General features: G+C 34.1%; 1 protein-coding gene across 15 annotated transcripts in view; it reads right to left on the bottom strand.

Moving 5' to 3' along the window:
* Positions 1-747: 747 nt before the first annotated feature.
* The window catches only part of LOC128855293 (modifier of mdg4), a 57,449-nt gene continuing 43,578 nt past the window's right edge, over positions 748-14,618 (bottom strand). The window contains exons 5-8 of one of the 15 annotated variants that reach the window (XM_054090053.1): positions 12,212-12,357; positions 12,085-12,130; positions 11,521-11,636; positions 11,255-11,440 (exon numbers count right to left, since the gene is read on the bottom strand). In XM_054090053.1, the coding sequence (XP_053946028.1) occupies positions 11,270-11,440; positions 11,521-11,636; positions 12,085-12,130; positions 12,212-12,357 (479 nt within the window). In that variant the 3' untranslated portion in view covers positions 11,255-11,269. Of the gene's footprint in view, positions 1,296-1,643; positions 1,830-3,629; positions 3,903-5,489; positions 6,616-6,726; positions 7,398-7,672; positions 7,893-7,969; positions 8,115-9,113; positions 10,051-10,367; positions 11,053-11,254; positions 11,441-11,520; positions 11,637-11,995; positions 12,131-12,211; positions 12,358-12,580; positions 12,886-13,162; positions 13,787-14,052; positions 14,283-14,618 lie in introns of those variants that run through there. The other 14 variants (XM_054090066.1, XM_054090054.1, XM_054090067.1 and 11 more) reach the window with 14 other exon arrangements.

The raw sequence follows: 14,618 nt of genomic DNA, 5'->3' as shown, positions 1-14,618 counted from the left end.
ACATATTCCGCAAAAGTTTTTACAGAATTTTACCTTCACTTTCTGATCAAAAACTCAACTGGCGTGGGAACATAAGTGCTTAAAGCACCCCTGCTATGCACAATCGGCAAGAAAAATAAGTGTCAACTAGTACTAAATGGGGAAAAAGAAATCCATTATTTTTGCTCAAATGATTTTATCCTCCGTTGGGCAGCTGGGTCTGGTCAGACTTTTCTGGCCCGACTTTTTCGACTTTGAATGTGAATTTAAGATATTTCTATTATAGCTAATGACTTTTCCTTCCAGGTCGCTTCCTAAAATTTAAATTTTTATCGATTTATGTATATAATCTTTTAAAAAATATCCTCGAAAAAAAAGCCAGACCCGAGAGCACAACCGAAGGTTTTAAAAAAGATTTCCAACCGAGGAATAAAACTGTTTTATGGTCGAACCTTAGCTTCTGGGACGAAAAAATGCCAGACCCGGGTGTCCTACCGAAAGTTAAAAAAAGGTGTCCAACCAAGAATTAAAATTATTTTATGGCCGATCTTTAGCTTCTGGGCGATGATACGACTACGAACGTGCCGGTCAACTGCGATTATTTCTGTGATTTATCGACATTTGCGAAATTTTCTTTAGCATAAAAAATGCCTGAACGAAATCGCCGAAACGAAAATTGCATGTAATTTGCTGTTACAGTAACGGCGCCATTAAACAACATTCACAATTTCAGCGACCTGACTTGCATTTTCGCCTTTATCAAAGAAAGACTGTAAAATGTACCGAATTTGCTCTTTGTTGACTTCCATTGTTAACACCACAAACAACAAACAAAAGCAAACAAACAGCAAAAGAATTGGTGTGAAATGTTACATCGGCATCGAGCATAAGCTTTAAGTTGTTTGACCGACACTTTACAAGAAATCGATCACTGCAGCCATCTACCGAGAAAATACTGGATTTCTTTTTCCTCAAACTAATATTAAGCCTCCGTGGAACACACTTTACCCGAACAACCTTCGTTGATCAGTTCATAATATCAGAATTTGAACCGAAGGTACTAAAATTTCTCTCCGGTGGATGATTGTGCTCCACACTGCGCACCGAAAACTCCTCCTCATTAGCATCCGTTATAAGGCGAGCTTTACAATTACGGCTACGTTGCTTCGCACAAATCCAATATTTACGAGACTTCACCTTTTTTGCACAAATATATGAATAGCCATTGCAAATCATTTTACGTGCGCCGCGTTGGCCCAACACGTAACGAATGGAGCTTAAGCCACAGGTGTCATTGCCTTCTGTAACGATAAAAACTAAAAAATCGAAATGAACATTAAGTGGTTGAAAATTAAATAAAAAAAATCCAATAGAATATTTTTTACGTAGGTAAATTAAAATTAAATGAACCTTGATATGTTACGTGTGGAATAATCTAGCAGAATCAAGCCAAACAACTGGAGTAATTTTACACTTAAATGGTATGGCAAACATACATATTTACGTATAAATTTATTGGCAAAATTTTTGAAGATTCATTTCTGTATATTTTTAACTGCACAGTACAAGAACTTAGCATTACAATTCATGCTTTATGATGCTTTTTCGAGGCGTTCCTCCCGGCTGCGGGTGATTATGATTTTGATTTTTTATCATCAACTCACCAGTCTGTGAGCAGGTAATGATGCGCGCTCGACAACGGTTGTCACGATTTTTCGCACAAAGCCAGTACGTTTTCGGACCTTTGCTGTTATTCCGGAAATATTCATAACCGGCGAATAGAAACTTTGGTTTTCCCTTTTTACCCTGGGTGATCATTAATCCAAATTTCTTAGCTAAAGACTCCATATCTAAAAATTACAAGAAAAGCAAATCAAGTGTGTCAATGAAAATGTTTGAAATTTACAACTACTTTGCTATGTAAACTACTTTTTTATAACCCACAATTTTTTGTTTTCATTTTTTAAGTTGAATGGAAAAGGTTTTTAACAAACTACAAACAAAAGGAAATTTAAAAAATACTGTAGAAATTTTGATTGTATACCAAAATACCAATAAAAGTTCTAATACAAAAATATAAAATGTTTTTATTCAAACACACAGTTCGCATCTCGCTCACGCCGCTAAGGTCTTACAACATTTTATACATACATATGTACGTACACTGGTGGTCACATAATTCAGTTAATTTTTTTTTTAAATATTCGCAGAATTTTTCTTGTTAAACTTTTTGCGTCCATTTTTTTATGGAAATAGAGTTTATTGTATAACAAAAAACTTATAAGTCGAAGTTCCAAACTTTGTTATTCAAAAAACTATCATCAACATTTTACAACTTTATAATCAGAACTTTAAGAATCTTCTGGTCTTACAGATACAGCCTCATTTCTTAAACTAAATAAATAAATAAAAAATGGAATCCACATAATTTTTTTGTGTTTACAGCTTCAAGGTTACAATTTTTCTACATTAATTTTCTAAAATAATTCCCTTTATATGCATATTTATTTTCAATCAAAGCCTATTTATTTGCATATCCCAAAATTTATAAGTAAAACATATTTCACAAAAGCGATAAGTTCTACGTAAGAACAAAGGATATACACCCAATTCTCTTTTTACACGAATTTGATTTAACACGAGGCAAAAAGAAAAAAATCTTTTTTTACACGAACTGTTTAGTTTTAAACCGATTTTCAATATCTTATGATTTTTTCTTCTGACTAATAGAGCAAATACAGTGAGATTTTTCGACGCGTGTACGAAGCGCTTAAATTAGTCTCAGGAAAAGAAAAATTTATTTCTTATAATATATTTAATGAATTAAAATGTGTAAGCACGAAATAAATTCTTATGTGAACTTCAAAAATATTTTTTTAATATTGTTTTCACATAATTCTCACGTGTAAAAAGATAATTAGGTGTAGTTTCGCCGAATACTTAATTGGACTCAACAATTTTTATTTACTATTTTTTTATTTTTCAGCTTTATTTTTGCATCCAATGCTGCGCATTCACTTCCACATGAAAGACTTCTGCACTTGTGCTTTAACGAAAAAAATGCTGCGAATATTGTAAAATTATGAAGTGACATAATTATATTACCAAAGCGTGCATACATATTTACATACGCTTGCATAGTAGAGGTAAGTGTAGTTTAGATATATTATATTAAATTTTTTTTACTTTTATTAATTTATTCCATCTCCACAAAATAAGTTTCTCTTTTTATTACAATTTAAGCACTCATTGGTTGTGTATCATTGCGACTATTTATCATCAACTCACCAGTCCAGTCAGGGCGAAGACGGTGGTGATGCGCAGAAGGCAGTGATTACATGTGTAGTTGTGTGGTTGCCTGAATAAACTTTTGCCGAATGCTGTTGTAGTAATATGGTAGTTTGATTTGCATTTTACGACCATTACTTTACATTTTCTTAGCTAAAAGCTCCCTCCCTAATAGAAAGGTGGGAGCATTCAATAGATTTTTATTACATAATTTTTAATTATACATTTTTTATATGCAATGTCATGCGTATTCCTCAATAATAAAACTATTGAAATACTTTTATAAGAATTTTAAACAATATAAAATAAAAACATATATATGTACACATACATATATATGTATGGATATGTATATATGGATAAATCAATTACAATAACAATGAAATATACTCTTATTGTTTATTCATGCGAATGTTCAGGATTTCGTAAAACATAACGTTCAACACCGTTCACCAAACGAGTTGTGGCACGAGCCTTGCATTTGGCATTCTTATAACGGGCACAACGCCAATTAGTTGTGTGTTTCAACTTTCGATCAATCACAAATTCGAATGAGTTAACGATTAACTTTTTACGTTTTTTCTTAGTTTTACCGAACGATGCCAACGGTGACAGCAAATCAGTACATAATTTTTCTGAAAATATTAAAAAATACAATTAATGTACGAAAATGCAAAAAAAATTACTAACAATGAAGTAATTAATATTTATATGTCTAAGGCCATATTCCCTTCAGATGGCCGACGAAAAATTATGTTCGCAATTAGTAATTATGGACCATTTTATTTTGGTTTATTCTACATTGCTTTATGACAGAAAGTAATATATAAAAGTTTACACAAATTCAATCCATAAAGTGCGAAATTATACGTTTTACAAAAACAAAAATTGCATATGCATTAGAATATATAATAGTTTAGTGTACGTACACATACACATATACATATTTATCATTAAACATCTTTCAAGTTTTGACTGACAATTCATATATGCAACATATAAATAATAAGTGTATCTGTGTGTAATAATACAAAACGAGTTAGGAAAAATAATTTTTGAATTTGTTACATACTTTCCAAATAATTGTTAGTATTCCAATTTCGAACATATTAAATATTATGTATATAGCAAACATTACAAATATCTTAAATAATATATCTAATAAACGTTACATTACTCGTCAATTCGAATTAAAAGCTAAAAAAAAAAACTTTCCCATCCTTTCTGTGTGGGTTTTTTCAATTACGAGTAATACCGAATCGTTTGCTTTATACCGATAACATGTTTGAAATAAAAAAATTCTATTGGAATATAAAAAAGTATGGGCAATGTTATTATTTTCCTTTATAATAAACTAAAATATATTTTGACAACTCAACTGATCAAAAGTGAAAACAATGCTCGGGAGGAGAATATGCTTGCTAGAAGTTTAGTGAATTTGAGTACTGACTGTATTTAGAAAACAAACGGAAAATACTGCACAAGTCTATAAATTGCGCTCTTTTACAGTGGGTCAAATTTTGGCCTTTTTTTTGGGGTCAAAAATTTTATTAAATTACTTTAAAAATGTAATGTGATTTTAAATATAAATCCTGTCTATTTTTGTAGAGCTCTTTAGCTTCCTAGCTTCTACATGAATGGGGTTTTTTCTTTTGCATTTTTTTTTAAGATGCCTAAAGTTAAATTAAAAGCGCAGTTAGAGGCATTTGAAGCAGCAAATTTTGCATGGGTCTTGTCTTGTTTTTTCATCCGTAAGAGTTTCTCAACTTCGGTGACAACCTTATGTTGTTCGCACAGAGTAGTTAAAAAAATAAGTAAATAAATGAAAAAACATTTAGAATTCTCATTATTTAATATCTTCAAAATTTGTATCAAAAAGTTTCAAGCTGTTAAAAATTCATTACTATGTTATCAAAAACTGTCCTGCATTATTTTTCTACGATTTTTCCTCCTCGAGTATCCTAATGAAATGTTTTCCGATCTTTAGCTCAATTTTTTCACATAAATCACAAAATACATGAATTTAACTAACATTACACTTTTTATGGGTTCAATTTCACACTCTCTTGTGATAAAACAAATTACCATATTCCACAAGAACAGAAAAACGTAACCGATATTTGGTTAGTTATAAAATCATCAAAATCATTATCAAAATTTAAAATTTATATATGTATATATATATATATATATTTGTATATGTATATACAACTGGCGCTTACATCCTTTGCTCGTTGTTTGGCCGCGCTCCTTCTCCAATTTGTGGTGCGCATCTTGCCGTAGTTTCTCAAATGGAGGGTTCTACACCTTTACGCAGTCTGCGACCGGCAGATGGTTTTTATGAGGAGCGCCAGGTTTGCTATTATCTGGCTAGCTATTAGAAAAAAGTTTAAATTTTATGCCCATAAATAATTCGTCCACACTACGCTCTATTGATTCAATTATCTTATCCAACCAGGTGTTTTTTATCTTAGATTTATCATTCATTCTCGCCCACAACTGAACGCCCATGTCTAGGTACATAATTCGCTAAAACTTATATATATGTACATCTATTTATAGAATTAAAAGCGACCTATGATGAAATTAAAAGTGTACTTATACATAAATATTCTTGTATACAAATTAGGTGTTTGGCTGAGCGCTTCCTCTAACTTGTGATGTGCAACTTGATGGCGTTCGACCTACAGTTTTATGCTGTCTGCGAACGGCAGTTGGTTATTTATGAGGATATTTTTGTCTTGTTAGAAATACACTGGGAAGTTTGCCATTGCCGGCCGAGGTAGCGAACCTGTGACCCACCGAATTGTAGTCACGCGCAAGCTACAAAGTTTTTTACCAGTTGATCATGAATTTCATAGTTTACATATTTTTTCATGATTTTCTATAGCTACAAATAAATGTTTTGTTTTTTTAATATCTCTGCTCCATTTGCGCGTGCCCTCCGCCACCACATTACAATTGACTAATTTAATTCAGGTTTACTTTTACATTCACGCGTTAATAGATGTGCTTGATATTCTATGTGATAACGTTTTCGCCTTTCCATCAATATGGCCGTATTGTGATTGTGAAAACTCTTGCGCACTATGCGCCCATTCTCCATGTGTAAACGACCATGACACTTCCGTCGTGTAGTATATTGTGTACACCGCCAATACACCTTACTTCGTATACGCTTCTCATGAACATAATGATAACCTCTATGAACTAGCATTGTGCGACCTCTCTGACTGGAAATGTAGTGAATATCTGCAGCATCATCATCAACATAGGTAGACCGGTTACGATCAATGTTACAAGTTATCGTCCTACCAGCATCTATCATATCGGTCATCAGTATGTGAACTGCAATTGAAAATAAGAGTAATCATAAGAATTAAAAACAAAAAACAAATTGTGCCCACTTGCGGGCAACTTATTGATTGCTGCCAGAAGAAAGAAATTGAACGCTCACCATTTTCAATTGTGTGCCAGCTTGTGCTACAAACGCATCTTTTTAATTCGCATTTCATATCTAGTCTACAATACAAATACTTAACATCAATAACACAAAAACAATGTACAATGAACTAAACATCGAACGATCGGCGTGCATGTTAGTTAGTTTGCTTTGCTACGATGATTTTGTTGTTGTAACTGTTTTTGGTTTTTCTACGGGCGTTGTTGCTGTTAGCGTCGTAATGCCGGCGGAGACGACTTCAGAATTTCGATCTTGACATTTCCATCGACTTCCACATCATGATCGTCATCATGGTCCTCATCATGATCGTCATCGTGATCCATCTCCTGCTCGTCCTCATGCTTTGCTGCCGTCAAACAATAAGATTGTTGGTTTTGGTAATGATGTTTACTAGAGCCGTATTTGTTGCGCTTTAGCTCGGCATGCACATGATCTGCCTTGTTGATTATAAACTTTGGCGGACTGCCCTTTAGCATTGTAATGCGTGCAGGACACTTGATCTTTTTGGTTGCCATTGAACTACAGCGCCATAAGATCTTTTTCTTATTTTCACTCATTATGAGGAAGCGCACACCGTTGGCCATTATAGCGGGTCTTCCGCGCAGCGACTGTGTGAAGAAAATAAGCACATCCTCTGGATTCGGCACCACATCATTGGCAAGCACAACTGATATGCATCACGACCGGACAGTGCAGAGTATGAAAAAAAAGTTAAAAATAAATTACGTTAGTTAAGTGAATTTAAACAATATAATTTAAAAACTTATGAATATATTTGCTTATTTTAACTAGAAACACGAAACCATTTGAAATAATCCTAAACGTTTATTAATTCATTTATGCTAGACAATTCCCCCTGTCCCACTAATGGCACCACCACAGATGAAATTTGTTTTGCTTTTTACATAGACTTTAATCATGTAATTTTTTTTCTTAAGTTTAGATAGTAAACATTTTCTAGACATTAGTCATCTCCAGCGTCACGTCTGATTTTGAATTGAGCGCCATCTTAGCAGTTGGAAGTGCTGAAGTTGGTGGCAATGTGCTGAAATCTGTCGCCTGCTGCTTTTTACTGAACTTTATGTGGCAGTGCTTGTGTATTTGCCGAAAATCGCTGGAATCATTCTTATTCATGCAAATCAACACTGGACAACGGATGCGCCTAATTAATGAGAAAAACAAAACACTTAAATAAATGAAAATTTACAGTTTTTGATTGACACAGAGACCATGGCTCACCTATAGTACCAGTGACAACGCCAAAATAGGTTGGTTCTGTTCTCGTTGTTGCGGAAATACTTGAGTCCGTCCAACCAAAGTAGCTGGCCGCCACGTTTCGAAATCGAAAACTGAATCTTGGGTTGAGCCTGTGTTAGATGGTAGCCTTGAAGTGTGTTAAGAGCGAAATAAAGAATAGAATTTCGTACAATAATATGAGTAGAAACGCTTCTTTAGGGATTTATGAACAATTATACTATACTAATATTATATATAAGTTATATTAATTTTGTTAAATGGATTTTTGGTAATAATTGAATTATACAAAGTTGCGCGTATTAGCTCATATTCTTACAATGTACATGTGGATATTAGATATAAATATGAAATTCTTTGTACAGGTAGGAAAAAATATATTTTTTTTAGGAACTTACACCTTTGACGCCTGTGCCGCAATAAGAGTAATTGGTTGCTCGTTTCCTTACATTAATGCCGGAATTTTCTCAGCAACCATTAATCACTATAGGCACTAAAAGATCTACTGCATGCCCTATATCCCTTATTTTTTATTAAATTTCATTATTCAAAATATATTTAGCAAACCTTTTCACTATTGTTAGACATTTTAAGTTTTCCACAGGGACTCCGCGTCGAAATTCACAAGTCTGGATGATGTTTCATAATCGCTATTAATGACGATTGTTCTTAAAGAAAAAATCTTAGTTCGAGACATTCAGGAAGAAAGCCGGCCGCCATGGCAAGCAGGTTATGGTAGTGCTAGATGCTAAGTTTAGGGGTGGGGTACGGTACGCTAGACAGGGCTAATTTACTGGGGCGGAAACCCTTGGTCGGGAAAAACCCGAGTCCTTTCGGTAACATAGAACCGGCTGCCATGGGAATGTTAAGTATAGGCAAATTGTGTGGCTTAAAAGGTATGGTGGAATTGCATTGAAAAGTATAAAAAAAAATAAAAGAGTATACAGTTTCATATCAGTAATGTGAACTAAAAGCAAATAGCACTGCGACAGCTATAGAGGGCGCCAATGTATTTTCTAACATTACTTTGCACATCACAATATTTCCCGCTCTACGCCCTACGAAGTGTAACACACCCCTGAATTGTGCTAATTGTTATGGAGTTTCTAAAAACAACAGCGCCTGCTGATATTATATCAATTGCGGTTATTATTAAAACACGCCTTATACATTTTTAAGTAATGGTGCCGATGTGAATGTCCTTAGTCGATTATAGATTAGATTCCTTAAGTTCACAAAGACCTTCTTTGGTTGTATGCTTTTCATAATACTTTGTCAAAGTCCGAAAAAAATTTTTTTTATTCCTATTTTGCCCCAGCTCGAAAAATATTTTTTTTTGTCTCTATTTCGCTGTTACTATAATATTTTTACTATCGGTTTCGTTTTTAAATTTTTTGAATTTCAACAAAAATTCAGTCTATTTAATGCAATCTTAATATAATAGCGTACACAAGTTTTCATCAATTTTTGTCACGCTGAATCATCAATCTTTTATAGCTAGATTCCCCAAGAAATTAATATTTCTAATAATTTCTTTGTGAAAATTAAATTTTCTGCTAGTAAGACACGTCTTATATTAAATATTACTAAATTAAGAATTTTATGGCTAAAACTAATTTTTACAAAATTTAAATATTTTGATGTGGCGATATTTCTGCACTTCATTACGGCTTGTTTATATATATGTATGTATTAAAATGTAATCACTTTTTTCACCACGATTAATTCTATTTTTTTTTTGTTTTTGATATTTTTCTAAACCTTAAGATCGACAATGTCTTCATGCAATGCATCAATGGGAGTCTCATCGAGTAGCGCGCAATCTTTGGAGAGAAATGGCTTGATTTCAATATCGTTGCTTGTCACATGCTTATGCTGGTGGCATAGACGCAGATTTAGCGTCGTTTCGTCATATATCGCAATCGCAGGACATTTCTCCTTATAGTAGTTACTGCACTTCCAATACTGCCGAGAGCCACGCTTCTTGTTACGAAAGAAACGAAATCCATTGATAACCAACAATTTGCCGCCATTCTTTTTGGAATCAATAAAATCGATTTGAAAACCTGGAAGAAGAGAAGAGAGTTAGTAGAAAATACTTACAATAAGGTCAAAGAAAGATACGAAATATATAACAAATATGCATACTCGTATAACAAATATACAACCCTTCAAGCTGTTTAAAAATAAATTAAAATAAAGTTTACATATACATTTAGCCGTAGTTCCTAAAGTATACCTCACATAAACGCTCAGCTCTGTTTAGCGCTGATTATATTGCGACAAAAACTAAGTGAAGCTAGTTAGGTTTTACTCATACTAACGAAATCAACTTGACTAAATCAATCAAATCGATTTTTCTAACAATCATAAATCAAAACCGTCTCTTGTATGCAAAACATTTATTGTAGATGTATATGAAGTAATATAAAAGTGACATATGTGCAGACTTATTTACCCGAGTCTTTTCAAGTGTTTAAATTGCAACATTCTAAGATAATAGTTGCTTAAATTGGCAAGTAAACTCGAAAAATTAGTTGTGGCTTAACAGCAGCTATTCAACATACATTAGCTTATAACAGTAAATACGTGACTACATTGGAATTGCACATTCCACATCAACTTCAATAGCCAATGTCAAACCACAAAGCTTATTTATTCCTCTCTCACAATCGAATGATTGTGTACGCCCTTTATGACGCAGCGTGTAGGCGCTGCAAAACTAGTAATTGCGCGCGCCTTACAATTACTATGCCATTTTGTGCATTTCCAATATACTTTCATGCCGTATATGTTGTTTTTGATGAAACGATGACCTTCATAGGATAGCAATTTGTTTCCCCTCGAAGTGGTGCTGTATTTGATGGCGCCCCAGTCATCCAGAGTGCGATTCTCCAGAAAAGCAGGTTTACGCATTGACAAGCCTGTCCTTACTCTAATCGGGTTTACATCGATGCCAACACGCTTTGAATCGTGGAAAGAGTTAAACATGGGCAGAAAACTCTCATCGGCGCAAGTCATATCAAATTTACAATTCGTTATACTATATTGAAAACTTCGCATCGAGCCTGAAATTGAAATGGCAGAGACAAAGAAAAGACAATAGCGGTTAAAGTGCAGGCGTAAACGCAAATAAAAAATGTTAAAATTACTATTTATATGTACATATGTATGGTGTGCCTGTGGCATAACAATTGTAAAATATGATTAACTTTTTTAATGTAGATTAAGTATCTAATTTTTATTTAAAAAAATATATACATGTTTTCTGTATCTTTATCTCTTCTAACTGCGCAACGACATAAAATCTTTCAACAGAAGTTCGGTACGCTGAAAACCAGCCTCGTTTCGTGGGTATTTTCGTGTGTGATTGTGTTCGAAAGAGCGATGCAGAATGCGTTCAGTGCCATGCTTATCACGCGCCGTTACAACTCTCGCCCGACACCAAGTCACATCCTGCGAGTAATAAAACAAATAAACAAAAACATGCGGTAAAATAAAACGGCTTCAATTTTGCAACAAACAGAATTAATTGCCTTTTTCGAGCAGATCCAGTAAGTGCGCGTGCTTGATTTACGATTCTTCACAAACTTTTGATTACCATACATGAGAACGGTGCAACCCCGCTGGCCCGTGCTAAAAGTAGCGATTTCTGCAAGAATTTAGTAATGATAAAGTATGTGATCAGTAAGCGCCTGTCATCTAAAATTTCGTATACAAAAAATCATCCTCAAAGAATTTCCGCCTATACTCGCTACATATTTGAAAAATGCTAAATAAATTACATTTAGCTTAAATATAAAATTTGCGTTTAATATGTATGAATGTATATTTTGTTTACTATGTCTAGCGATTTGCAATTTAATATGCATCGGAAAAAGCTACAAATTTCGTCCAAAAATAAACGCTTCATGTTAAAGCTACATTTCGTGTAATTCTACATGACTCGTTGTCTTTCAATTGTACTTGTACGTAATTGCTAGACTCTGCAACAGTTAAAATTGGACGCACTGTTTGCTTCATCGATATTTGGCGTTTTCTGCGTGCTACTTTTTGCGCATGATTATGTCGACACGACTCCAATACTATTTTCTGCTCACCGTCGACAACATCCGTAACGACGCGTGCATTGCACTTTGTGCTGCCCTGTTATGAAATTAGCAAAGAAAAGTTGAATTAAACAATACGCTCAAAATGCGTATATAAATTCTAACGAGTTTTGTTTACCTTTTTGGCGCATATCCAATAGGTTTTACAGCCACTACGTCGGTTGCGTACATAATTGTATCCCTTAAATACCAGCAGCGTACAGCCGCGCTGACCCATTGCGAACGAAAAGAAGCTTTCACGCACATCCTCGCTTGGCAATTGCACTGAAAAAATACAAAAATTAAATTTTCGGTTTTAAAAATATATCAGTTCAACAATTTACATGCCGCGGCACTAACTGTTATGGCATACATAGAAAAAACAAATTTATTACGTTCCTTTTTTTTTAGAAAAATATTTCCTATATTTTTTTAACACACTAAAAAGCTTTTATTTTCTCTTCACTATTGAAATTAAATTAAAATAAATTAATTTATTATATTTAACTAAAATATTCATATACGCGTTATTTTTTGTTTTTATTCATGTATACAAAATTTGTTTTCGATTGTTACTGGAAGCTGCTTAAAATGGCGGGTGATTATGCTGCTCGCATTTTACAATGACGTCATGTCGGCAGTCCTCGTCTATTGTCACGACGCGCGCCTTGCATTTGTGTATGCCGGCGCGTGCGCAAGACCAATACGTTTTGGCGCCCGATGATTTATTGCGTGTAAAGCTGTAGTCGCCCACTTTCAGTTTGCGGCTACCGCGAAATCCCGTTATATAGGAAAAGTAGTTATCAGCGCGCCCTACAATGAAAGGAAGGAAAAGAGACACATATGCAAAATGATTAGTGATGAAGCAAAATCAGACCACTATTCAAACTATAAACTAAATTTTACAAATTTCAGATAAAACTAATTTTTTGTGAATTATGGCATACAAAACGCGCACGCACGAACTCGTGTTTCAAAACACTGCACCAAACACAAATAAACAGCTACGAGCATTATTATAATATTATAATGTAATAGGTTGTTTTTTTTTTTTTTGTTTTTTTAATATTTTTATTGCTTGCCGTAGTATTCTTCATTATTATTGTTGTTATTATTATTAATATGAAATTTTCTAAACGTTAACATAATGTAAAAATCAAAATTAACAAATTTAAAATAGATCTACCATCCGAACCCATTGGTTCATACATTTCCCTTTACTGCGAAATGTTAGCGCCGAGAACGGGCACAGTATCACTTGAAATCGTGTATAAGCCTTTCGCATACGTTATTGTGTCGCCTGATGTGGTAGCATTTACTTTGCCAACGACACCAGCGCTATTGGCAGAGATGGTAGCTGCTGAAGCTGCGGCTGCTTTAAGCGATCCATATTTTCGCGCTTTTGTAATAACCTCATGATTATGCTCGCTATTCAATACAGTCAGTGTATTCCCTTTTGTCTTGATGCGAGCACGACAACGTAATACGGCAAATTGGCTGCAACGCCAATAGGTGACCTCCTCACGGCTAACATGTCGATTAAAGGTGTGCTGCTTAAGCACCAATTGCTTTGTGCCATACTTGCTCACCACAAACACGGGACCCTGTGCATCGAAGGGGTGATGTGTTTGCAATTGCGGTACCGGCGGACGATCGATAGGTTGAGGTATGACGGTCGATTGCAAAAACACTTCCTCTTCATAAATATCTTTATCTGTAAGTGAAGTAGGTGCAAAAATATGTATTAGTCCGGAAAGATCGAAATGGCAAGAAGATAAACAAAACGTAAAAATATAAATACACAACTGGGATGTGCGTCGAATTATACTGGCACATGAGAGTAATGCAAATTAAACGGCAGGCTGGTCTTACATATTTAAATTTGCGCTTTAATAAAAGGTCATTTGTGCTTACTAATACTACTACTTATTTATTTGTAAAAAAAATATATTTGTTATTTTGTTTATAAGTGAAATAGATATATTGTTTTAGTTATCAATAAGTTGTGGTTGAGTACTTCGCGCGGCAGTCATTGGAATGGGTAGATCCAATCAAAATGAGACCACCTTTTAGTTCGTCAATGGTTATGTTGGCCGGACAATTAGGTGTGATGCAATACCAACGACTGTTGTAAGCTCGTGAGCGGAGCATTTTATATTTAACGCCCTTCAGTATGACATATCTAAACTTGTTTTCCATGATAAAGGTAGCTGAAAGGATATAAGAGGTCGTAATTACAGCAGATTTAAAACTACATAGATTACCTTAGTACTAAGAAGTATAAAATAAAAAGCAATACTTGTATGTATTAAGAATGCCGATCTTGGGATCCCTTAATCTCGCTTTCAAGCAGCTTTCAAATTATAGCAAGGCCAGTAAAGTAAGACTGCTCGCTTAATGGATTTTTTTTTACAGTTTCACAATGTAAAAAGGATGGAACCGGGAATAATTAATATTATATGTTTTAAATCTTTGGAGAAATTGTCTTCACCTCTTTTTATATTTTTTAATTTGAAAATAAACAACCTTTGCTACATATTTAAACA

The sequence above is a fragment of the Anastrepha ludens genome, chromosome 2, assembly GCF_028408465.1.
Source record: "Anastrepha ludens isolate Willacy chromosome 2, idAnaLude1.1, whole genome shotgun sequence".
NCBI lineage: Eukaryota > Metazoa > Arthropoda > Insecta > Diptera > Tephritidae > Anastrepha > Anastrepha ludens.
Note: the sequence above shows the minus strand (reverse complement) of the source record. Positions and strands in the feature narration are given on the sequence as shown.